At 39.5% G+C, this 25,014-nt stretch overlaps 1 protein-coding gene across 1 annotated transcript in view; it reads left to right on the top strand.

Moving 5' to 3' along the window:
* The window catches only part of FBXL7 (F-box and leucine rich repeat protein 7), a 456,249-nt gene that overhangs the window by 119,313 nt on the left and 311,922 nt on the right, over positions 1-25,014 (top strand). Inside the window, exon 2 of the mRNA XM_069556127.1 lies at positions 7,037-7,126. Within this exon, the coding sequence (XP_069412228.1) occupies positions 7,037-7,126 (90 nt within the window). The remainder of the gene's footprint in view (positions 1-7,036; positions 7,127-25,014) is intronic.

Here is a 25,014-nt window from a genome sequence, read left to right as displayed (position 1 = left end):
CCAGGAACAATGCAGAAAAGATTGGCTTTAACTGAGATTTTTGTCTAAGAATATGTTCTTTCTTCACCAAGGTAAAGAGAGTGGCGCTGAGATGTAAAATGATTGCTGCTCAACCGAAATCATTTCTCCTGAATTCTTTCTGTCTTTAGCCTTTGGCTTCTAAGCTAACATCACTGAAATGATGAAGTGTCCTGCAGGGTCCTGTGTGGTTGAGCCTGGGCTTGCATTTCACATCGTGGTTTCCCTTGTGTGGTGTTGGAGCGGGGACACCCCCTCCTGAGTTGTCTGCCTGGAGGCTGAAGCTCTTGCCTCTGCTAGAGAAGACATGGACTGTCCCCAAAAAGGAGAGAAAGGGGCCATCCCCAGGCATTCCCTGGCAGTCCAGCTCCAATCAGCGTCCCACAGGCTTTGGAAGAAGGAGCTGTGTTCAGCCGAGCTTTGCAGCAGGTGTGTGTTCAGATCCCAAAGCCCTGTGCTGCTCTGCTATTGTCTGTGATGTGGGCCAGTTGGAAGCTCACCCCGGAAGCTGCCACAGGATTGGAAGTGAATGGCTCCAGAGGAGCTGCTGCCTCAGCAGTGGGATTGTCCATTTCTCTCCTGGAAGAACTCTGTGTACTCTGTTCTCCTGCCCTGGCTCCCGCCACAGCCCTCAGGATCTGATTTCAGCTAGAAACAACAAGCACCAGAAGTTTCTAAGTTACAAACTGCCAGTACTGAAGCCAGGCCTCTGTCAAGGCAGCATCAGTCACAATAGCTACAAGGTAGAAACATGTGAAGTGCCCATCAGTGTACCCCGAAACGTGGAACATACACACAATGGAATATTATTTGGTCGCAAAGAGGAGGGACGTATGACTTGGATGAACCATTGAAAATATGCTAAGTGAAAAAAAAAAAAAGCAAAGGATGAAGATTGCATGACTCTATCTATAGGAAATATCCAGAATAGGCTAATTCATAGAGATGCAAAGCAGGTAGAAATCTCTACCAGGGACTGAAAGAGGGAGGGATGGAGATTTATGGGGCTGTGATACAGAATTTCTGTGTCAGGTAATGGGAAAGTTGTGGAAACAGTAGTGATGGGTGTACAACACTATGAGTGGATATCTCTGAATTACAAGTAAAAAATAGTGAAGATGGAAAATGTTATGTTATATATATTTTTAAAAAATACTGAAAGAATGTCAGCCCCCTGAAGCAAATCTTACATTTCTTAGCAAAGAGGAAAATGCTGAAAACTGTCCTAGGCTTTTCTCAGGATGGACATAAACCTGTGAGAACTGTGGCCTCTTAGGAGAAGGGCCTGGCATATGGCAGCATAATGTAGGTGCTCAGTTAACCGATCTTGGTCTCTGCCCCAGATCACCCTCCAGTTACACCGTGTGAGTCCTGATCATTGAGCCTGAGGTCACTTGTTAGGTACTTTGGGAAAAAGGGAGTAAAGAAAGTTCCAGTTAGGACATTAAATGGCTTGATAGGAAAAAAAGAAAAAAGACTCAAAACATGACTCTGAGATCTCTCTGTTTCTTATCCTTTCTCACTGTTGTGCTCCTTAGATTGTGCTTTCAACCCTCACAAGGAAAGAACAAAAAATAGGAGAAGCAAAGCAAAGGACACCATCTACTGTTTTCCACTCACAATAAAGTGAAACAGGGGCCTGGTATTTGATACCTCCTCATTTCACTCTCCATCAGTATCTCCAACTCTGGAGAACTCATCTGTAAAATTCTCGTTGGCCTGAAAGAGCTAATATGCTTCAAGAATATGTGTTCAGTTTCTTTCCAAAAGCTAATATGCGCCTGGGCCAGGGATTAGGCCAGATCATTCTTTGAGATAACTAATATTATTATTCTGTACATACAGACATTTGAACCGTGGATAAAAGAAGATAAGAAACTATCTCAAGATAACAATCAGGAAAATAACAGTGAATTCAATACACAAACATGACCCACTGCTCCCTTGATCTAATTCTGAGAAAAAAGAATTCTCTTTCCTTTGGTGTGGACATTTGATATTAAGTAAGGTTCTTGGGGTGTACCTGCAGCAGCCACTTGGAATCAAGGTACCTGAGAGAAACAGGCAATAAAGGGGCTAAGGCCCCCACCCCATGTGTCCATGTGCTCCTTTGTGCATTTCCTGGCAGGGGTCCTTGACCGAAATCCGCCGGAATGAATTTGATGCATCTAATCTGGCATTGATAAAGGGAATCAGTTTTGCAAGGGATTTATTGGACTCTTAAGAATGTTAGAAAACATAGGACCCCACTGATTCATTTTTGTTATGTAGTGATTGATCTTTTCTCTTCCCCCCTTTGCCTTCCTCATGTTGTCAATAATAACAATGGAACATCTGTCTTGTTTTAAACATCTGCTTTTGCACAGTCAGCTTGGGCACTGGGAAAGAGAAAAGAAAAGATACTTAGTGTTGCAGTTTTATACATGGAGATTTTTATATTAAAAGAGATTTGAAATCCTGTTCAAATAGGATCCTCATTTAATGAACATCTTTTCAGACATTGGGAGAACCTGGCACCCTCTAACAGAAAGCCTGAAGGGATCTGTGATTGGGATCAAATTCTTCGGCTAACATGCTTAGGTTAACAGTGCACCTCAAGTCCCTGAAATGATGGACCCGCTGGCTAATTTGTCCATATGGTGGTTGAGATTCACAGAAGTGTATGCTCACCTGTTACAGGCAACACCTACCAACCTCAGTGCATTGTTAGTCTTCGCTTTCTTTGATGTTTATATATTTGATACCTAATTGTTTGTTCAATTGCCCTCATTTAGGCTTCTAGCCCGCTTGGGAGGAAATTCAATAAAGAGCAAAATTTTACTTTACCAAATCCAACCAGCACAGTTTGGATATGCTAACCACCCCTAATGGGGGTTTTGGCCATTGATCAAATAAACAAACTTTCATGTAGCAGTTGGATAGAGAGCAGAATTGCCAACTTTGTTTATGCTTGAGGGATTTTTACTAGATCTATAACGCATGTAGAATTTAATTTATAAGCATACATAATATTTATTTGCTATTATATATGCATATATAGTCAAATAATAATTAGTGTTTTACATTTTATTTCTTATTTCCTGATACAAATTGAACTGTGATCATTGGGTCAATATTAAACGATCACGCAGTGGACTCTCTCCAGGACCGGATATGACTGAATGCCTTTATAAACCATAGCTCATAGCAGCCTCTCCCACCCTGAGAGGTGGGGGTATAATTCCCCTATTTTTAATAGAGGAAATGAGTAGTTGGTTTTTTATTTGTTTTTATCTCTGTTTTATGGATGAAAGGCAGTGAAGCTTAGAGAGTCTGACAGATCTTCTTCCAGGCATGGTGCATGGCAAATACAGATTTTCAATTCCTGTGGGTCTGACACCGTGATAGAAAGTTGTCTGTGTCAGCCTGGCCAGGCCATAGTACACAGTTATGGAATCTGACACTAATCTAGGTTTTGTCGTTAAAGTGATTTATAAATGTGATTACCATCTGCTGTTTTAGTTGACTTTAAGTTTACCTTTGATAATGACCATTGACCATTGGACAGTGGGCCTTCAGTCCAATCACTTTAAGGCCTTTAAAGTAAAATGTGAGGTTTATTGGAAAATAAATAGTTTTGCCTCAAGGCTGCAGCATTAACTCCTACCTGAGTTTCCATCCTGCTTGCGCGCCTACCCTACATACAGATTCCCAACTTGTGAGCTCCAACTATTCTGTGAGCCAATTCCTTTAAATCTCTTTCTCTTTGACTCTGTATCTATATATAGTATATTATATGTATATGTGTATGTATAATATAAATTGTAAATATATAATAATAGATCTTTTATAATGTATATTCTCAATATATATCATCCCCTGGTGGCTCAGAGGTTAAAGCGTCTGCCTGCAATGCGGGAGACCTGGGTTCTATCCCTGGGTCAGGAAGATCCCCTGGAGAAGGAAATGGCAACCCACTCATGTATTCTTGCCTGGAGAATCCCATGGATGGAGGAGTCTGGAGGGCTACAGTCGATGGGGTCACAAAGAGTCAGACATGACTGAGCGACTTCATTCACTTTATTTTCAATATATATGTGTCATATATATATGTATAAATATTGGATTGGCCAATGTTTATATGAGGTAATGGAAAAATCCAAATGAACTTTTTGGTCAACTCAGTATCTCATATATATGAATATATGAAAATCCCATATATATATATACTATAGAAATGATTCTATAATTTCCCCTGATCCTGACATGTATCCTAATGGGAGATATTTACACTTTTATCAGTTCTGTTTCTCTGGAGAAGCCTGACTGATACACACAGCAAAGCCTGGGCACCATGACACCCATTTGTATAAAGTGCAAGAGGTTTCCATCTTCACATTACCAGGAGATGAAACAAGATTTAGTTTGAGAGACTTGTCCATGGATATGTATGTGGTTTGGAAATGGTAGAGCAGGGTTTTGAAGCCAGAGACTCCAGACATTTGTACTTGAAACATTCAAAAGCACAGATCATTCCAGTTGCATGAGAAACTGGCAGCCATGATGGATACAGGACACAGTGACTGGTAGGTGTGATGGTCGCCGAACTGAGCACTTTGCCTGGTACTCCTGTGTTCTCGGTACGGCTTTCTGCAGAGGTCAAGGCATTGGTCCCCAAGAGAAACTACTGTGTGCTTCTCCCCCTGCATGTGAAATGGGTAGAGATGATGGGAATGACAGAATTGTTTCAGAGCGATAAGTCATGAGTGATGTACAGTGGTAAGAAGAAGCAACAGCCATTTGAGGTCCCTGCTCAGGTGATATCACCAATGAACTTGGATTCTTCCATTACTGTCAACCTTAGCAAACAAAATCCTGAAGCTCTTTCAACGCAAGCCCATTTGTGCTTTTCTACATTGTCCTTTCATAGACTGTAAACTCTCTCCACCCAACTGGGTTATGTACCACTGTGCAGAGAAGACTATTCGAAAACAGTGTTTCTCAGCTGCGTGTAAGAATCTAGATCATAATTTGTGGCCTGAAAAGAGTTCATTTGGGATGTAATTAACTGGGCATTGTTTTAGTTTTCTATTGTCGCGTAACAGATTATCATGACTTTAGCAAAGTTTACAACAAGATACATCTATTCTTTCGCTGTTTCCTTGGCTGAGAATTCAGGGCTTGGGTCAGCTGGGTCTTTTGTTCAGGATCTTGCAAAGCTGTCATCAAGATGTTGGCCTGGTCAGCTTTCTCATCTGAAGTTGGATCCTCTTCCAGGCTCATGTAGGGTTGGTAGAATTTATCTCCTTGCAGCTGTAGCATGCATGATGGTTTGCATCTTCAAGAGAAGGAGCAAGAGTCTGTCTCCTCTAGGCTCTATAAAAGGGTTTACTTAGGTATTTAGGTCAGGCCCACCCAGGATAATCACCCTTTTGATTAAAGTCAATGCTATAGGAAATTTAATTACATCTGTAAAACCCTCTTACCATTGCCATGTCCTATGGTTTAGTAACAAATTGCAAATTCTGTCCACACGTAAGGGGAGCAGATTACCAAGGGCATGGACACTGGCTTAGCCTGTTCAGGCTGCTTACAACAAAATACCATATACTGGGTGACTTATAATGTTAACAGATATTTAATTCTCACAGTTCTGGAGGCTGAAAAGTCTGATATCAAGGTGTCTGGTGAGGAGCTGCTTCCTGGTTCATAGATGGCCATCTCTTCCCTGTGTCCCTACATGATAAAAGGACAGGGGGTCACTCTGGGATCTCTTCAATAAGGGCACTAATCACACTCATGAGGGCTCCACTCTTGTGATCTAATCACCTCCAAATACTATAATCACCTCCTAAAACTATCATACTGGAGATTAACTTTTAACACAGGAATTTTTGGGAACACGGCCATTCAGTCTGCAGCAGGTACCATGGAGATCATCTCAGAATTCTGCCCAGTGGTCACTGGCACCTCCCTCCTTATACAGTGTGTGCCCTATTTGTAGACTTTCATTCCCTGGTGGCTCAAATGGTAAAGAATCCACCTACAGTGCAGGAGACCCAGGGTCAATCCCCAGGTCAGGCAGATCCCCTGGAGAAGGAAATGGCTATCCACTCCAGTATTCTTGCCTCGAGAATCCTATGGACAGAAGAGCCTGGTAGGTTATAGTCCGTGGGGTCACAAAGAGTCAGACATGATTGAGAGACAAAATGTTCAGCAGTATTAATGTATTGACATATGTTCAAATTTAAAGTTAGAAGAGCAGAAAGTCAGTTGTCAGCTGAGGTTAGGTTATTTAGGCCAGGATTTCTCAAGTTCAGCCCAGTTGATGCTCTGGTCTGGATTATTTTTCTAAAACTATGGGGTGCCGTCATACACATTGTAAGACATTGAGCAGCTTCCCTGGCCTCTACCCACTAGATGCCAGTAACACACCTTCCCCCACTGGGACAATTAAAACGAAACCAGTCATTGCCAGATGTCCACTGGAGGAGGAGGCATCCCCATTTAAGAAGCCCTGCATTAGAAGAACAAAGCAGGTTTTTTGTTTGTTTTAACGAAGAACCCATTAAATTAGGGAATTTGTTTTTTTAAGGCAATGCAGCTGTTTGGAGCCAGCAGGCTCTTGCCCGTTGGATGATGCCTCATTCCTAGATTTGCGTTCGTCATTTACCAGAAAATGTATGGTTTATAGTTGCAAAGAAAAAATCAATACTGTAGATGTGTCTCCCACTCATACTCTCTTATTCACATATATGCCAAAACTATATTACGTTATCATGTTTGACAATACCTTATAATCATCTGAGTTTATAGTCAAGCCATATTATAATAGGGCTTTAGCTCTGTTATGGCATGGGTCAGATATTTCCCCAAAGATATTTAATGCATGAGGCCAGAAAACTAATACACTTCATTCGTAGTGTTACGGCTCCTTTCTTGGAAACGAGTGATATGGCTTGGTGTGAGATGGAGTGGAAGGCACAGTCCAGTTCTGAAATGACAAATTTCAAAAGCTCCTCGTTCTTGTTTTCTCTAGGCAAAGGCAGCTCAAGCATCTCATCCGACGTGAGTTCAAGTACAGATCACACGCCGACCCAAGCCCAGAAGAATGTGGCTACCAGCGAAGGTAGGCATCTGGTCTTCATTATCTCCTGTGCTCTCGTCACAGTGCTGGCTGTATTCGGAAGACATAAAATGTGTGAGTCTCAGATCTGTTCTGCCGAGTGGGAGCATATGAGATTCTCAAAAATGGGAAGGCCAAGGTTTTCTCTTTTATTGCATTGTTGTCAATGTCTACTAAAGTTGTTTTGGTGCAGTTTAAGGTAAATGCTGTCATTTTATCAAAGTATAATAGGCTGACTTTTGGGAATGTTTGTGAATGATGTCTTGTTTTTCAGTATGGGAAACATTATGATTGTAAAATCCTTCTACTCGAGTTGAAAGTTCCGGCAAGATCTTTTGAAATAGGCACACCTGGAATTCGTGATTTTGATAATGGGAAGGTCATAGTTGTGTGATTTGTAGAACCTGAACCAGTCCCCAATATTGGGGAGTAGGAGAAGAGGTTTGTTTGATTCTTTAAAAAATTAAGTGAGAATTCCTGCTTGTCAGAATGAAGATGAGTTGCACTGGTGTTCTTGATGAAGAATTTGACTATATGTAGTAACACGTGGTGGAATTTAACTGTTTCCCAGTAGTTGAGAAGCTTTTCAGTTATACTTATTTGTTTGAGTGTGGAAATAATTGGTTCTGTAGTAGTTATTTGGTAAAAAGTTGACCCAATTATGGACTCAGCTCCTTTTATGTTAATATGAAACACACAATTAAATGACTTCTTTTTTGAAGAAGAATTCTTTCTAAATGAATGGTTGAATGAAGGTCTGTGGAAGACATGAATGCCATTTGTAATGAAAGACTTGTGGGGTGTCAGCTGATTCCTCATGACACTATATAGAGCCTGTGGAAATGCATTTCCAGTCCTTGTTTCAGAAGCTTAGTTTCTGCTGTTTATAATATCAGAAAGTGTACGCATAGCCTGGTGTTGGTCATTTAAGCTGTTAGATTGTTCTTGGTCTGCACTACATGTTTTACATTAATGATGATGGTTTACTTCTGTTGTGTGTGTCTTCTTTGGGTATTCTTTGACTTGGGGTGTTTCATATAAAAGTTAACTTCTCTGAGTTAATTATCCCCAGACCGATGGATAAATATATTTTACAACTGGGTTGTATTCCTTTGTATTTAATGCCTTAGCATTGTTTTACCACAGTGTATGGCAAACAGATTGGTGTGTTCTTCTCAATGCAATAAAGAATCAGGTAGCAGTCCAAACTTAATTTTCTGCCTGTTAATTCAAATGTGGGGATTAGATTATTTTTGAAATTCAGTTAAGTAATGTGCGAATCAGGTGAATTGATTCTAGCCAATGGATTTACGTTCTCTTATTTTTTGCTCCGTTTCAGAAGTAGAAAATGCAAGAATATATGAGCTATGTTGCCAAGATTGGGACTATGGGGTTTCAAGCATTTAAAAAATGTCTGCTTTTTATGCTTCAAAATAAACTATAGAGATTCAAATTTTTCATTTCTATTTTGCCTTTTTCTTAGGAAGATGCTTTTGGTGTAGGCTCAGCCAGTGTTTTAAACATTTTGTTCACAGTGCATTTTCAGGAGAGAAAAACAAGAAACTGTGATATTCATATGAAACAGAATTTTTAGCAACTGGGCTAAATTGGTATGAAATTTTTTTCTGAAGTCTTAAGTGGAAGTACTTTATCCTACTATCCATTTTTTGCTTATCTGAAAAAAGTCTAAACAAATGCACTGTTTTGCTGTTTATTTGCATGAATCCTTTTTGTTGCTGCTTTTCCATCAGTGAAAATTTTTAAATATTACAAAATGAATTTGATGTGGATATTAGTTGCATTAAAGTGTGTTTCAGGGTTGTTTGCCACAGAATGGCCTCATACTATGGGTCTGTTTTTTTAAGATGGAAGCGTAATAGCCAGTGCCCATTTCCTCAGTTTACAAATGACAGAGCCCAGGTCCACCTCTCAGGATAAGTGATCAGAGCATCACATTCTCTGACCTCCACAAGGTGGATTTATCTGTTTCATGTCGGTTTCCTCCTACTGGAAAATGCCTAGGTAACCTCTCTCTGCAACACACGGCAAAAGAAAACAAAAGGTGGACACTGGTTTCCTATACACGCCACAGAAGAGCACATTGAAAATGCTTCGTTGATTCTCTTTCCACAGTTTTCTAGAATTATATTTAACCTTTGATATTAAACCAAATTGATTGTGTGGTTGCCCAGTTTTTCCGAAGCTGTTTGACTATGGTTATTTTCTTCAGTCCTTTGACCCTGTTATGATTTTTCTCCTTTGAATTCAAGGATATTGTCTTCAGGAAGCACAGCAAGGATCCTCAGTTTAAGAGTCTGAGTGATACTGATTTCTAAACATGGTATCTATTGTGGAGGATAATATTCAAGTTTCCTGCAGCTTTTGAAAACTGTGGCCATCCCTGTAATAGCTGGGTTTGGAAGCATTCTGGAGCAGTGTTGGACTTCTCCCTGATGGGCTGGATGGGGAGGGTGTTACATCGTTCCCTGGGTAGTGTGTGTGTGTGTGTGTGTGTGTGTGTGTGTGTGTGTGCATGTGTGTGGGTACATATATGTATGCATTTGTGTCCGGCCTCTACAAGATGGCTGATGGTATAGGCACTGTCTTTTACTGGGAAACGTGGGCGACCCCTCTGTTCAGTGTATACTGGGAAATAAACTGAGGTCCTGGGAGTGGGGGGAAGAGAAGGACACTCAGCATACACACTGACCTGGGGCCGGCAGTGGGAATGGCGAATAATTGTAAACAGGCATGAGGGATCCTTTTGGGGAGATGACAGTTTTCTAAAATTGGATTGTGGTGATACAAATAGTTACACAGCTCAGTAAACTTACTAGAACTCATTGATTTAAACGTGTGAAAATGGGTTTGGGGGAGCTGCTGCCTGGCCTTCAGACCCCAATCTAATCCATCACAAAGTGTTCTTTTCATGTGCTGGCTTCCAACTCTGAGAGGAGGTCATACACAGTGGTGAGAGGCTGAGTCTTCGCTGTACAAATTGCCAAGTTGTGGCTAAAAGTTTCTCCTGAGATGCCTTGGGGCCAGAACTGGCCTGAAATCTGTCATAACAAATCCCTGAAGCAGCAGGGCTCATGGCTCAGCCTGTGGTGCCCGGTCAGTGTGGACCAATCATGGTATCTGCATATTCTCACATGAAGCTCTGGAAGATGCGAGGGATTACAGACCCACAGATTTCCCAATCTTTTAATTGATTAATTTATTTTTTAGCTTTTCTTGGACAGGCAGGACTAATCTCATCTCAGGTTTGAAACATTTTCGCACCCAACCCTAACAGTTGAGGCATCATATTTATTCACTCTTAAGTCAGTTTCTTTGCTAAGGACTTATAGCTTTGCTATCTATCTCAAGTTCCAAGTTAAGATTCACTTTGGGTCATAATCAGGGTCATAAGGCTGTACCCCTAGGAAGATGGCCTCAGATGGTGATACAATTTGACTTTAATACAAAAGAGAATGGTAGAGTTTACCTGATGCAGTGTTCTGTTCCAGAGTCTCATGCAAAACTTTTATGAGTTGTAATTTTGTGACTCTAAAGCCACATCTCTTCTAAGGAATTAACAGCCTGCAGTGTTTTCTCTCTGATAAGGTATAAGCTTTCTGTAAGTCCTGTTCTATTTCTTGTAACAGTTTAAGTTCCTGATTTCCTGACACTGTAAGGTGTTTGGGTTCAAGTGTAGAAAGCTAGAGAATTTCCATTTTTTTCCCCCCCAACAAAATCTCCATTCGAACATTCCAACTGAAATAACTGAAGCTGAAAGTCACTCCGTTGTGTTGACTCTTTGTGACCCCAGGACTGTAGCCTTCCAGCTTCTCTATCCATGGGATTTTCCAGGCAAGAATACTGCAGTGGGTAGCCATTCCCTGATCCAGGGGATCTTCCCTACCCAGGGACTAAACCTGGGTTTCCTGCATTGCAGGCAGATTCTTTACCACTAGCTAAGCTGAAGCTTAATTCTTTCCAGTTGTGTTATTATTCTTTCCCTTCCATGTTTTTCAGTCTATCTCATCCACAGAATGTTTCCTCTTGTATAGGAAAGGATGGCCTTTGACCTTCAGGTCTTTGAAATCACATTCAGCTGTGAGCAGAATCAATCGACTTTAGATTAGATCATGAAGAAGCTTCCTAGAAATAGGAAGCTGAGTTTGGGCTTCTTTCTTGGAATGGGGTGCAGAGGGGGATGAGGGTGTGGCTTTAAGGATGACATGTCAAATACCACGCCTTCCCTTGAGCTGGGGAAAAATGAAATATCTAGTTCAAAGACCAAATGCAGTTGGCTGCTGAGAAGTCAGCTTCATTAAGCTGCTTTTTAATCATGTTCAAATTCAGGTATTGAACTCCCTGACAACACAATTTATCAGTGTGATGACTGTTTATATGTGTTGGTTTTCAAGCCAGACAACCATGGAATCAGAGAACTTTTAGAGCTATAAAAAGCCTTGGCAATTTTCTGATCTAATATAGTCATTTTACAAAGAAATACCTGTGACCCAGAGAAATGAAGAGACTTACTCAAGTTCAGTTCAGTTCAGTTGCTCAGTTGTGTCCGACTCTTTGTGACCCCATGGACTGCAGCATGCCAGGCCTCCCTGTCCATCACCAACTCCCAGAGTTTACTCAAACTCATGTCCATTGAGTCAGTGATGCCATCCAACCATCTCATCCTCCGTCATCCCCTTCTCCTTCTGCCCTCAATGTTTCCCAGCATCAGGGTCTTTTCCAGTGAGTCAGCTCTTCATATCAGGTGGCCAAAGTATTGGAGTTTCAGCTTCAACATCAGTCCCTCCAATGAACACCTAGGACTGATCTCCTTTAGGATGGATAGGTTGGATCTCCTTGCAGTCTGAGGGACTCTCAAGAGTCTTCTCCAACACCACAGTTCAAAAGCATCAATTCTTTTGCGCTCAGCTTTCTTTATAGTCCAATTCTCACATCCATACATGAGCACTGGAAAAACCATAGCCTTGACTAGATGGACCTTTGTTGACAAAGTAACGTCTCAAGATTATACACCTGATACATTGTCAAGTAGGAGTCTGACACAGTCATGTTTTGGTGAAAGATGTTCCAATTAGAAAAAAGCATAACCTGTAAAAACGCTATGGCCTTTGAGCATGAAGCCATTTAACTCTCGTTTGTCTGCCTGTTCTCTTGCTGCCTATTTGTGAGCTTGTTGTAGAGTGGAGGCAAGGTATTTAGAAGGGTTTGAGAAAGATGGTGGAGCCCCTGTAGGTCAGTCCTTCCAGTGGGAAGGGGGTAGCTGCTTCGAATAGTAAAAGGATTTCAACCTACTTGAGTACATTCACTTCTGGAGATGTAAACACTCCCTTTGCATCAGCTCATGATTATAAAACAGCCTTCAATAGATTCGTATAACATTACTTTGTGAAATTGTCCCTTTAACTCCCTGAAAGAAGTTCATTTAAAAATGTTTCATCTGAACCATGTGAAATGAGTTAATTTATAAAGAATTGGTGGTGATATTCTTTCTGCAACCCTAAAATCACCAGTTTATTTATATATTTCCAGGTTCTCATGTTTTCAGTGCCCGAATTAAACCAATTTTAAATAGACTTATTTTGAAAATGCCCAGGCATCTGGCTTTGTTTTTATTCTCTTTGTCTTCTTTATATTATCTTCGTTTTACTTCTTGCATGTGTTCCTCAGACAACATTCACATGAGTCATTCAGGAAGAAAAGGATAAAGGTTTTAACTTAAGGTAGATTCTGTTTCTCAAAAAGCCTTTTTGACTATCCAACAAATTCAACAAACATTTTGGGGACACTTATTCCAGGCTCTTACTAGTACTTTTGTGAACATTGTTGCATTCAAATTTGTTTCATCTTCCTGCTTCTCTTGTAAAGCAGGCCTAAATGTTTCCATTTGGTAGATGAAAACAGAGAGACTGGGAAAGAATCCGGGAGGCCCAAAGTCATGTAAAACTTGTTAAGTAGCAAAGATAATCTTCCAACCTGACTGCTAACATTTATTGTTAATGTCTATTTTGTACATGCCATTATAAAGTTTTGAGCATTTCGTACTAATCATTGTTATAAGTCTACATCAAAGTGTATTTTGAAAGTGCTTGTGAGAAGTACCTTTCCAAAAGCCAGCTCATAATCATGTCTTAATCGCCAGCCTTATACATGGAAACACTTTGCTGGTTCTTGTATAATCTAGACATTGACTTCAAACCCTCAGTTATAGAAAGCAAAAGTCAAACATTGCAAGCTGCTTTTATATTGCACTGTTGAAGTTTTAGTTTCCCAGGAACCATAACTGTGTCCTAACAGACTTCACCAGACAGAGTTAGGGTTTGAAACTGATATGTAAGTTAATCTTGATATAGGGTCTATAGTGTATGTAATATTAAAGTAGTGGATAGTCATATTGCTTGTTTTCCCCTTAAAACTAAGCCAGGGAATTATTCTTAAATTGGAAATGCACACAAGTGGTAGATATCAATCTTAGACCATGTGCCTTGGAAGACTGGAAATGTACCATGAAGCAGTCTATTATAGTTGAATGAAATTCTATCTGTAACACAAGAGAAGCAGAGTGATAACATAGGAAGGGGACTATAAAGATCTGGAGAAAGAAAATGACAATGAACAAATCTTTAAAAAATATATAAATTTTATTTCTCTCTCATATGCAAGAGTACTGAGGGTTTGCATCCAGAGCTGCTATGAAGGTTCTCCTAGAGGAGAACATAGGCAAAACACTCTCGACATAAATCACGGCAGGATCCTCTATGACCCACCTCCCAGAATACTGGAAGTAAAAGTGAAAATAAACAAATGGGACCTAATTAAAATCAAAAGCTTCTGCACAACAAAGGAAACTATAAGCAAGGTGAAAAGACAGCCTTCAGAATGGGAGAAAATAATAGCAAATGGAGCAACTGACAAAGAATTAATCTCAAAAATATACAAGCAACTCCTGCAGCTCAATTCCAGAAAAATAAACGACCCAATCAAAAAATGGGCCAAAGAACTGAACTGACATTTCTCCAAAGAAGACATACAGATGGCTACCAAACACATGAAAAGATGCTCAACATCACTCATTATCAGAAAAATGCAAATCAAAACCACAATGAGGTACCATTTCCTGCCAGTCAGAATGGCTGCTATCCAAAAGTCTACAAACAATAAATGCTGGAGAGGGTGTGGAGAAAAGGGAACCCTCTTACACTGTTGGTGGGGATGCTAACTAGTACAGCCACTATGGAGAACAGTGTGGAGATTCCTTTAAAAACTGGAAATAGAACTGCCATACGACTCAGCAATCCCACTTCTGTACATGTACACCGAGGAAACCAGAATTGAAAGAGACACATATACCCCAATATTCATTGCAGCACTATTTATAATAGCCGGGACATGGAAGCAACCTAGATGTCCATCAGCAGACGAATAGATAAGAAAGCTGTGGTACTTATACACAATGAAGTATTACTCAGCCGTTAAAAAGAATACATTTGAATCAGTTCTAATGAGGTGAGTGAGACTGGAGCCTATTATACAGAGTGAAATAAGCCAGAAAGAAAAACACCAATACAGTATACTAACGCATATATATGGAATTTAGAAAGATAGTAACGATAACCCTGTATGCAAGATAGCAGAAGAGACACAGATGTATTGAACAGTCTTTTGGACTCTGTGGGAGAGGGAGAGGGTGGGATGATTTGGGAGAATGGCATTGAAACATGTATATTATCATATGTGAAATGAATCGCCAGTCCAGGTTTGATGCATGATACAGGATGCTCTGGGTTGGTGCACTGGGATAACTCAGAGGCATGGTATGGGGAGAGAGGTGGGAGGGGGGTTCAGAATGGGGAACACATGTACTCCCGTGGTGGATTCATGTCAGTGTATGGCAAAACCAATACAATATTGTAAAGTAATTAGCTTTCAATTAAAATAAATACATTTATATTAAAAAATTTAAAAAAGTAAAAAGTAAAATAAAATAAAATTATTTTTCTAAAAAAATATATATTATATATATATTGTATTTCTCTCTCATATGTAAGAGGACTGAGGTTTGCATTCAGAGCTGCTATGGAGGTTCCTTGGTCATCAGGGTTTGTTTTTTTTGGTTTGTTGGCTTTTTTTTGGTCACGAGGCATATGGGATCTTAGTTCCCCAACCAGAGATTGGATCTGCACCTTCTACAGTGGAAGCACAGAATCTTAACCACTGCACCATCAGGGAAGTCCTGAAATCTCATTTAAAATAGTTATAAATTGACATTTACCCAAGTTGGAAGGTAAGATGGGGGACCTTGTGGGGAGAGAGATTCCAAAATCAGAACTGGTTTTTAGGAGCTTTTGTTTGGTGTATAAGGAAGGTGATAACCAATTATTATAGAATTTGTTTTGCCTTTACAAATTAAATTTTAAACTTAACTCCCTCTGATAATTTTAGGGTCATTTAGGAATGCTTTGCAAGACTTTAGCTCTTGAGGCTTAATGCATTTTGGTAATTAAATTAGGAACTTACTGCTTCCTGATCAAATTTCCTTTATTGTTGAAGCTATTGCTTAATTGGAAGTTAGGTGACGTTTGAAAAACTGCACCAATTACACCTAGTGAGCTGAGCCTTTTATAGACTCAATGTGCCCAATTTAATAAGGAAGTCACATTTTCATCTGAGGATTAGTTTAAGTAGAGGAAACCCCATCAGCTCAGTATCCAGAAAATGGTTATGTATAGCCTAGAAATGTACATTGAAATTATAAATACTGTCTCAGACTCAAGAACTAAGTTTAATTTCTTGAGGGAATTATCTTCCCAAATGAATTGCCCGGAATGGCAAAAATGTCATGTAATAGTCTCAGAAGGAAATTAGGCTTCTGTATTAGTGTGTGTGTGTGTGTTTAAGGACATTTAAAAGTAATACTTAATTGAGATGTCCAAAGTTTCTCAGTGCCTTTATATAGAGTTAAGAGAAAGAAAGAAATAAAAAATTCAGTTCAGTTCAGTCTCTCAGTCGTGTCTGACTCTGCAACCTCATGGACTGCAGCATGCCAGGCCTCCCTGTCCATCACCAGCTCCCAGAGTTTACTCAAACTCATGTCCATTGAGTCAGTGATGCCATCCAACTATCTCATCCTCTGTCATCACCTTCTCCTCCTGCCTTCAATCTTTTCCCAGTATCAAGGTCTTTTCCAATGAGTCAGTTCTTGGCATTAGGGGGCCAAAGTATTGGAGTTTCAGCTTCAGCTTCCAATGAATATTCAGGACTGATTTCCTTCAGGATGGACAATATTTTAATGCCATGTCTGAAACTATTCTATGTTTATTTCCTTCACCTATGTTTTGTCATTTGCAAAATAGCACTCAAGTAATCTATTTATTTCAACTATAGGCATTCTGGTTCATCTAAGGTACAACTAGCTATATATGCAATAAAAGCTTAGATTCATTCCTAAGGTACTTATCAGTGATTTCAGTAGTTTCACTAGATGAGAATTTATGAAAGGATGGAATCTAGGTTCAAATACATTTGTTTCAACTCTGACAGGGTTTACTGCTGCTGCAGCTGCTGTTAAGTCTCTTCAGTCATGCCCGACTCTGCAACCCCATAGATGGCAGCCCACCAGGCTCCCCTGTCCCTGGGATCCTCCAGGCAAGAATACTGGAGTGGGTTTCCATATCCTTCTCCAGTGCATGAAGTGAAAAGCGAAAGTGAAGCCGCTCAGTCGTGTCCGACTCCTAGAGACCCCATGGACTGTAGCCTACCAGACTCCTCCATCCATGGGATTTTCCAGGCAAGAGTGCTGGAGTGGGTTGCCATTGCCTTCTCCCTGACTGGGTCTACAAAATGTTACTTACAAACTGGTGGCACAGAGAACAGTCACTACCCTTAGATGTGTTTTCTTCCACCTGAAGAATTTCCAAAATGAATTTTGGTTTTAATTTATTGGATTCATAAGGAGCATCCAACCTGCAGCTCTTGAATCCTCATCATCCTCTAGTGCCATAATGATTACCCTTTCCAATATTGCTGTTAGTTATTTGGTTCCTTGTGGAGTTCAATTTTATGACAAGATCCACTGCTTCCAAAACCTTCACAAATGCTGGCAGAAATAAGCAATTAGGAGCAGTTAAATAGTAACTTGGGTGGTATGGGGTTGTGTCCCAGCAGGTAATCTGAAGAAGTGCAGTAGCTGGGAGGAGCTGAGCAAGGTGTCCTGGTAGCCTAGGACTTAGCTTTTGCTGTGTGTGTACAAGGCGGAGGATGGAGAAGGTGATGAGCACAGTATGTAAGAGTGTGAAGAGTTTGGGAAAATCTGGGCTCATGTAGAGAAAAGTGGAGGCTTCTAAACAGACTCTTCTCTGGCTGCGTTGAAAGTGAAAGTGTTATTTGCTTAATCGTGTCTGACTCTTTGTGACCCCAGGAACTTGTAGCCCGCCAGGGTCCTCTGTCCATGGAATTTTACAGGCAAGAATACTGGAGTGGGTAGCCATTCCCTCCTCCAGGGGATCTTTCTGACCCAGGGATCAAACCTGGATCCCCTCATTGCAGGCAGGTTCTTTACCATCTGCTTCGAGCATCCAGTCTTTCACTAAAGCAATTAATTATGGAGTGGCTACGTATTCCTTGTACTGGGTTTTCCGTGGAGCCCATGCAGTTGGAGTGGTCAGTGACAAACAGGCTGTCATTCTATGCCTCTGTGTACCCACCAGGTTTGTTTGGGTTGTTCGGAAGGTTTCACACTACAAGACTGCTTTCTGAGCTCATCTAAGGCAAAGAAGGAATAGGGAGGAGGTTGGGAACCAGTGTTTTAGGACAAATATCCTGATGTTGGAAATATTTGCCCTTTACAGTCATGGACAGCATCTGACCTTAAAAGTCAGGTTAACATGTCTGTTTACTTCCTTTTTGACCAGGAAATTACTTCCTGAGGATAAACGAACTGCCTCAGGAAGTCCCTGACTTCCCAAGGCTATTAGGCTGATTAACAAATAGTGAGAGAAAAGCACTCAAGTGTGTAAAGAACATTACATTATATGTATTCCTAAAAAGAAACGTAGAAAATCCACATTTTGGAGGGAATGATATACAAGTAATTTAGAAATTATTTGTGATCATTAAGAGGTGATTGAAAAATTGTAACAAGGAGTGTGGTCTGTGGGAAGCGGATGGTAACACAGTTATTAATTGGAAATGTAGCAAGGAGTTTTCTGCTGTTTATAACTGGGACTGCCTTCCAGGGTGGAATGGACGGTACACTGGAGGACGTTTGGGCTTCTGAATAGCTGCATGTGTCTATTTATGTGAGTTTCCCCATGTGGTCTTTAGAAAACTAGATTCCTCTGAGCAGTAGACAGATTCTGGGCTTTGAAGCAAGGAGATAGAGGGGGAATCCAGGAGATGGAAGAGAAAGATGATGGGAAGAAGAAGAAATAGTGTAGCTGGGGAGTGATTCCAGCGCTTCCAGTGATTACACTTGGACACTGGTGCCCAAAGTGACACTGTCCCATGTCCCTGAAAATCTCTAGTCAGTCTTTCCCAAACTCACCAAAGGCTTGGATGGAGTGAATTTCCTATAGGAATCGGAGAAGGACTCACTTTTGAGACTATTTACTTGCCTTCTTTGTAGCCCGACTTACACAGATATGGCCAAAGCCAGCTTCTGAAGAATCCGTCAGTGAATCTTCCATTACTATTGCAGTCAGCTCTAATTTAAGTATCCTATTTTGTTGATCTTCTATTGTATATTACAGTATTTTATATAATTCATAGTAACTATGCAATTTATAGTACCTTTACTCTTTTGAGTCTAATTGCAAATTCACTTTGTTTGGATTATTAATAATTGTTATTCACTGTTTGATCTTTGGCTTTCACAACTTCTGTGAGAAAACCAAACCTTTAAGCATCTCCTTTGCCCTTCTAGCACTGTCCTTCATGCTATAAAACCATCCTTGCTTTCTGGCCATAAAAGAATGGTCCAGATACATTGTATTTTCTTTCTTTCTTTCTTTTTTTTTTCTGCTGAGAATAAAGAATAAGTCATGCTCCCCAAAGAGCCTGGGTCCTTTTAGTGGAGAAATTTATTCAAGAGGTAAACCTAGGAATCTAGTTTCCTGCTGCTGAGGGCTTACATGTAGTCAAGTTAGAGTAGGGGTAAAAGTATTTCTTAAGGTAACAGTACATATGAATGCTACTAATTTATAACATTGTATATTGTAAATTCTTGCACTATATATGTGTGTGTATATATATATGTGTGTGTATATATATATATACACACACAAATGAAATTTCATACAAAAGGACATATATATATGCAAATTTCATGTGCAACTAAGATTTTCTGCTACTCAGCACCCAAACTTATAACCTCTGTTGGAACTGCCCTTCAGATCTCTAGATATGCTCATACACGCATGCTCTGCAGTAGCAGCAAGTAGTAGGCTACAGTTCAGTCCAGATATCAGCTGTATATGTGCTTCAATGCATAGCCCCATGGTGTCATTCTTGCACTAGCTTGAACTTCTTTGAGGAAAGAACTGTATTTCATCCAGTTATATGCCCCATGGCTGCCACAGTATTTGGCATATAATAAATATTTGATAAGTATTTATTGAATGAATAACCAGGTTGTTATTCAAGATTTTAAGAAGCAATAGCCCTCTTGACTAACTTTCCAACTAGAGTCTTAAAGACTGTACCTGCAAAAGCCATGCAAAACCAATATATGAGAAACATAGTTATTTTTTAGAAAAAAAGAATAATACTATTGCTTAGGATAACTTGAGGCATAGTATGGGAATATTTGCCATCGATTTGTTTTTAGTTTCCTTTTGTGTTAAAGGGACAAACAACTTTTTAAAAGCAGAATAGGCATGTTGGAAGAAAGATGGAACAGAAGATATGTCTAGTTTCTATGTTTTCATGTGTGTTTTAATATGTTAAACCAAAAGGTTAACTGGTCTGAATACTAGGTCTATAAACAACCAGTTTTTCTCAGAAAAATTTTTTTTAACATTTTAGATCAGCAAATGAAGTAAACTTAGAAATCTAAGTACCCTGGGGCTATTCAATACCCCTCCGTGCAACCTCAATTTTAAGGGAAGAGGAAAATATGTTCTTTTCCCCTCTCCAAATCCATTTTTAATTTCTTTTAACCTCAACACATTTGAATTGTTTCAATTCTTCATTTACTGACATCTCAAGGTACTGAATTAGAGCCTGTGGTTCTTTAACTGATGAAATTGGAGAAGTAAGTTTCATTTTATTGGCACAAAATATGGCTGAATTGGCCAGTTAACAAACATGCTCATATTTTTTTGGATTCACTGACTTGTTATGAAGAAAATGTTAGAAAAACCATTCCTAAAAAAGAAAATAGTACTGTTCTTTCCTTTTTTTAAAAAAAGAATTATCCTGGAATCAACCTTGGCCTCAGATTATCTTTTGCAAACTGTATTTTGTTTCTCCAAAACTCTTAAATTCATATGTTTTATTTCGCTGGATTGGAATAGGTCATGATAGAGATTGGAAGGGCTTCCCAGGTGGGACTAGTGGTGAAGAACCCACCTGCCAATGCAGAAGACGTAAGGGACACGGATTCAATCCCTGGGTCGGGAGGATCCCCTGAAGGAGGAAATGGCAACCCACTCCAGTATTCTTGCCTGGAGAATCCCATGGACAGAGGAGCCTGGTAGGCTATAGTCCATAGGGTTGCAAAGAGTCGGACATGACTGAAGCAACTTAACATGCACGCACAGAGATTGGAAGGTGAATTCATCCAATCGCAGAGGTTTACAGAGCTAAATTATGGTTAATGGATGTGTTTGGAAAGTGAAGTCGAATAGGGAACCCTTCATTTAATCTGAATGAGAGGGGGGAAAAACCCTATGAAATAAAAATTGTGTGATTTTGTAAATCCCTGTATGTGTGTGACACAAGTTGCTTAGTTTTTATTTTCTTCTTTGTAAACTAGCAATTGTAATATTATCTACTTCATGTGCTGGTTATGAGGATTAAATTTACAAATTATATCCAATGTGAGACCCTTTGCATATGAGCTGGTTTGGTTTCATCAGCTCAATCAAGTGCTTTATGTAAATTCATATGCAACCTTACTCTGGGACAGAAAGAGTTTGTATGGAAAAGTCTCCCCTAAATTAATTCAACATAATTGTTATGGAAATCCCAGTAAGATTTGAGTTTTGAAACCTGACCAAATTCTCCTTTCTTAACCTATAAGAATAAATCCAACATCTATAAGTACCTACCATATGTGGATGATGAATTCAGTTCCAAGTCCATATGTATCACAGCATGGATGTTGAATTACTTCAGTATGTTGAACTCATTTGTTGAATGAATACACGTGCATATGAGGATATCCAAGAAAAATTTTGGAAACGAGTAATGAAAGCATATTTCCTTAGTGTTATGAAAATATATTATACATTTATAAATATATAAGAAGTGTGGTGTGATAGAGCTTGGTGTAATGGAACAGAGAGCTCAGGGTAGTAGTGTTAGTCGCTTAGTTGTGTCTGAGTCTTTGCCACGCCATGGACAGTAGCCTGCCAGACTCCTTTGTCCATGAGATTTTCTAGGCAAGAATACTGGAGTGGGTTTCCGTTTCCTACTCCAGGAGATCTCAGCCCAGGGATTGAACCCATGTCTCTTGCATCACCTACATTGGCAGATGGATTCTTTACCACTAGCATCACCTATGGCAATTTAGGGTATGATAAAGATAGTGTTATATTAATACATGGATAAGGAAATAAACCTTGTCAGTATATCCTAATAGGAAGATCAGCTTCTTGTTTTTTAAAAAAGGAACATGGAAGTTCTTGATGCCAAAATAAATTCTTGATGGATGAAAGATTTAAATGTTCAAATTATATGTAGATGACTTATTTTATGATCTTGGGGTAGAAGAACCTTTGAAAGCATGAAAACAGAAGTTATAAAGCTTAAGAAGACCACCAGCACATTCATGGGTTAGTGCGTGCTGTACGGGGAAGAAAATGTCTTTATGTCATTAAAAATATTTATCTTTCCATTAAGCTAACACAGGTTTCTTTTTTATTGCTGGACTTCTTGGAGCCTTTGATGCTTTAGTCTATGTTGTTAATCTTTAAGCAGCATGTTTTATTTCTCAAACTTATTATACCTCACGATCAGAAAACACTGATCCATGTGAATCAAGAGACGTAAAAGTATAGACATACTTTGATCTAAGAATTTCACACTAGGAAATTACCTTGCAAATCTTAGTTTTGTTTGTAGTTATAGTTTTGTTTGTAGTTATAGGCTTCTTAACGTTTATAATATAAAAATGTTGGAAACATATTTAATTGAGGCACTGTATATCAAATTCCTGTTTAGCTATTAAAACATGTTAGCAAACAAAGTTTAGCAATATAGAAAAATATGACAAATGCAAAATTTGAAGCAACGTTTCTTGTGTGATCCCAACTGTGCATAAGATTATATTCTAAGAGGAAAAAAAGACTGAGTGGACACATTTCAGGATGTTATCAATGGCTATCTCTGAGAATTACAGATTGCATACCAGGCCATTTAATATAAAGGACATGAGCATCCATAAATTTTAGTATATGTAGGGACTTCTGAAACTAGTTTTCTATAGATACTGAGGGATGATTGTAGTTTTTTGGTATTTTTTAATATTGTCCAACTTTCCATGTTAAAAAGGCAATTCATAGAAAATTCAATTTAATTTTTTTTAAGGGTGAGAATGTCTGTTCAGTCATTTTTTTTTGAATGTGATATGACCAAAAATTCAACTATTTTTTTTCTCTCTGATTAATATTTTTGGATAAAGGTCAACCTTGCTGTTTATCATACCTGATCCTCAAATATGCATTCAACCTCATCTAGGCAGCCATCACTTGCTTTCATGGGCTTTTTATAATTAGTTTTCAAAGAATTTTTGTATTGTTAAAAGTTTATTTCCATTAGTTGAACATACTTCTAACGCAGTTTGTCTTCTTTATATACATTTACAAACTACAGTTCCAGTGTATTACCTATGTTCTAATTCATCTGTGTTCATTTACATTGATATTTACTGAATGCTGAGTATCGCAAGTGTGGAATGGGGACTTCTTGGTGAGTCAGGTAGACCAAAATAACTTCACTTTCTGAAACTTTTCTTCGTGTAGGGACCTAGATATTATATAATCTTACAAACAAATTACATGCTGAGAATACATTCTTTAATACATGCCTATAAGTAAACTTTTGAGCCAAGATTCTTAAAAATGACTTCCTTGGTGGCTCAGATGGTAAAGAGTCTGCCTGCAATGCAAGAGACCTGGGTTTGATCCCTGGGTTGGGAAGATCCCCTGAAGAAGGAAATGGAAACACACTGCAGTATTCTAGCCTGGAGAATTCCATGGACAGAAGAGCCTGGCCAACTACAGTCCATGGGGTTGCAAAGAGTCAGACATGACTGAGTGAGTTCACTTTCTTTTTTTTTCTGAATAATGAACAGAAATAAGCAAGGTCAAGAATTGTAGTGCTGGAGAAGACTCTTGGGAGTCCCTTGGACAGCAAGGAGATCAAACCAGTTAATCTTAAAGGAAATCAAACCTGAATATTCATTGGAAGGACTGATGCTAAAGCTGAAGCTCCAGTACTTTAGCCGCCTGATGTGAAGTGCCAGCTCATAGGAAAAGACCCTGATGCTGGGAAAGATTGAAGGCAAAAGGAAAAGAAGGCGGCAGAGGATGAAATGTTTAGATAGCACCATTGACTCATGAACATGAGTTTGAGCAAACAAGCTCTGGGAGATAGTGAAGGACAGGGAAGCCTAGAGTGCTGCAGTCCATCAGGTCACAGAGAGTCAGATATGACTGAGCAACTGAACCATAGCAAATATTTGTGTGAATGCAGGTATGTGGGTTGGGAGATGTAGTGGCAGGGAGGACTGTCTTCTGGTTGTCCATTATTATGTAATAAATTACCCTAGTAATTAATGCATTTGTTTTCTGTTGCCCCTGTAGCAAATCACCACTAATTTAGTGGTTTAATACCACAAAAAACCTACCTTCTTACAATCCTGGAGGTCAGAAGCGCTACATGAATCTCAGAGGACTAAAATCTAGGTGTTGTCAGGACTGTATTTCTTCTGGAATCTCTAGAGGAGAGTCCATTCCTGGCTTTTCCCAGATTGGTTTATGGCCTCTTCCTTCATCCTTAAAACCAGCATCATAACATCTTCATATTTCCCTTTGTCTCTTTCTGACTCTGATCTTTCTGCTTTTCTCTTGTAAGGATCTTTGAGATGACTTTGGGCCCACCAGCTAAACCAGGATAATCTTACTATCTCTATATCTTAATCACATCTGTAAAGTTCCCCTTACCATGTAAAGTGATATGTTCAGTGTTCTGGGAATTAGGATGTGGGAATCTTTGGGGAAGTTATCATTCTGCTTTTACATTCAGTCACTTCAAACAACCATTGTAATATATTTCACATTTTTTTCCCCAGTCACATATTTGGATGGAGCTTGACTGTAATTGTTTTGCTGCCTGTGGCATGGACTGAGGTCACTGGTGGTATTCAGCTAGTGAATAGGCTATTCCAGATGGTAAATAATGTGTGCCCCAACCTTGCCTAGGATGGCTAGTCTGTCCATTGGAGAGCATACAGGTGACCTCTTTAGCAGGATGGTTTCAGGGTAATTAGACTCCTTATATGGGGGTTCTAAAAAGAGTCAAGAGACAGAAAGTGGAAGCTGCTAGTTTCTTAGGTTCTGGGTTCAGAAATTGACACAGCATTACTTCTGCCATTTTCTGTTAGTTGCAGTGGTTATAGTCACCTGGATTTGAAGGTAGGTGTATTGACTCTACCA

The sequence above is a fragment of the Ovis canadensis genome, chromosome 16, assembly GCF_042477335.2.
Source record: "Ovis canadensis isolate MfBH-ARS-UI-01 breed Bighorn chromosome 16, ARS-UI_OviCan_v2, whole genome shotgun sequence".
NCBI lineage: Eukaryota > Metazoa > Chordata > Mammalia > Artiodactyla > Bovidae > Ovis > Ovis canadensis.
Note: the sequence above shows the minus strand (reverse complement) of the source record. Positions and strands in the feature narration are given on the sequence as shown.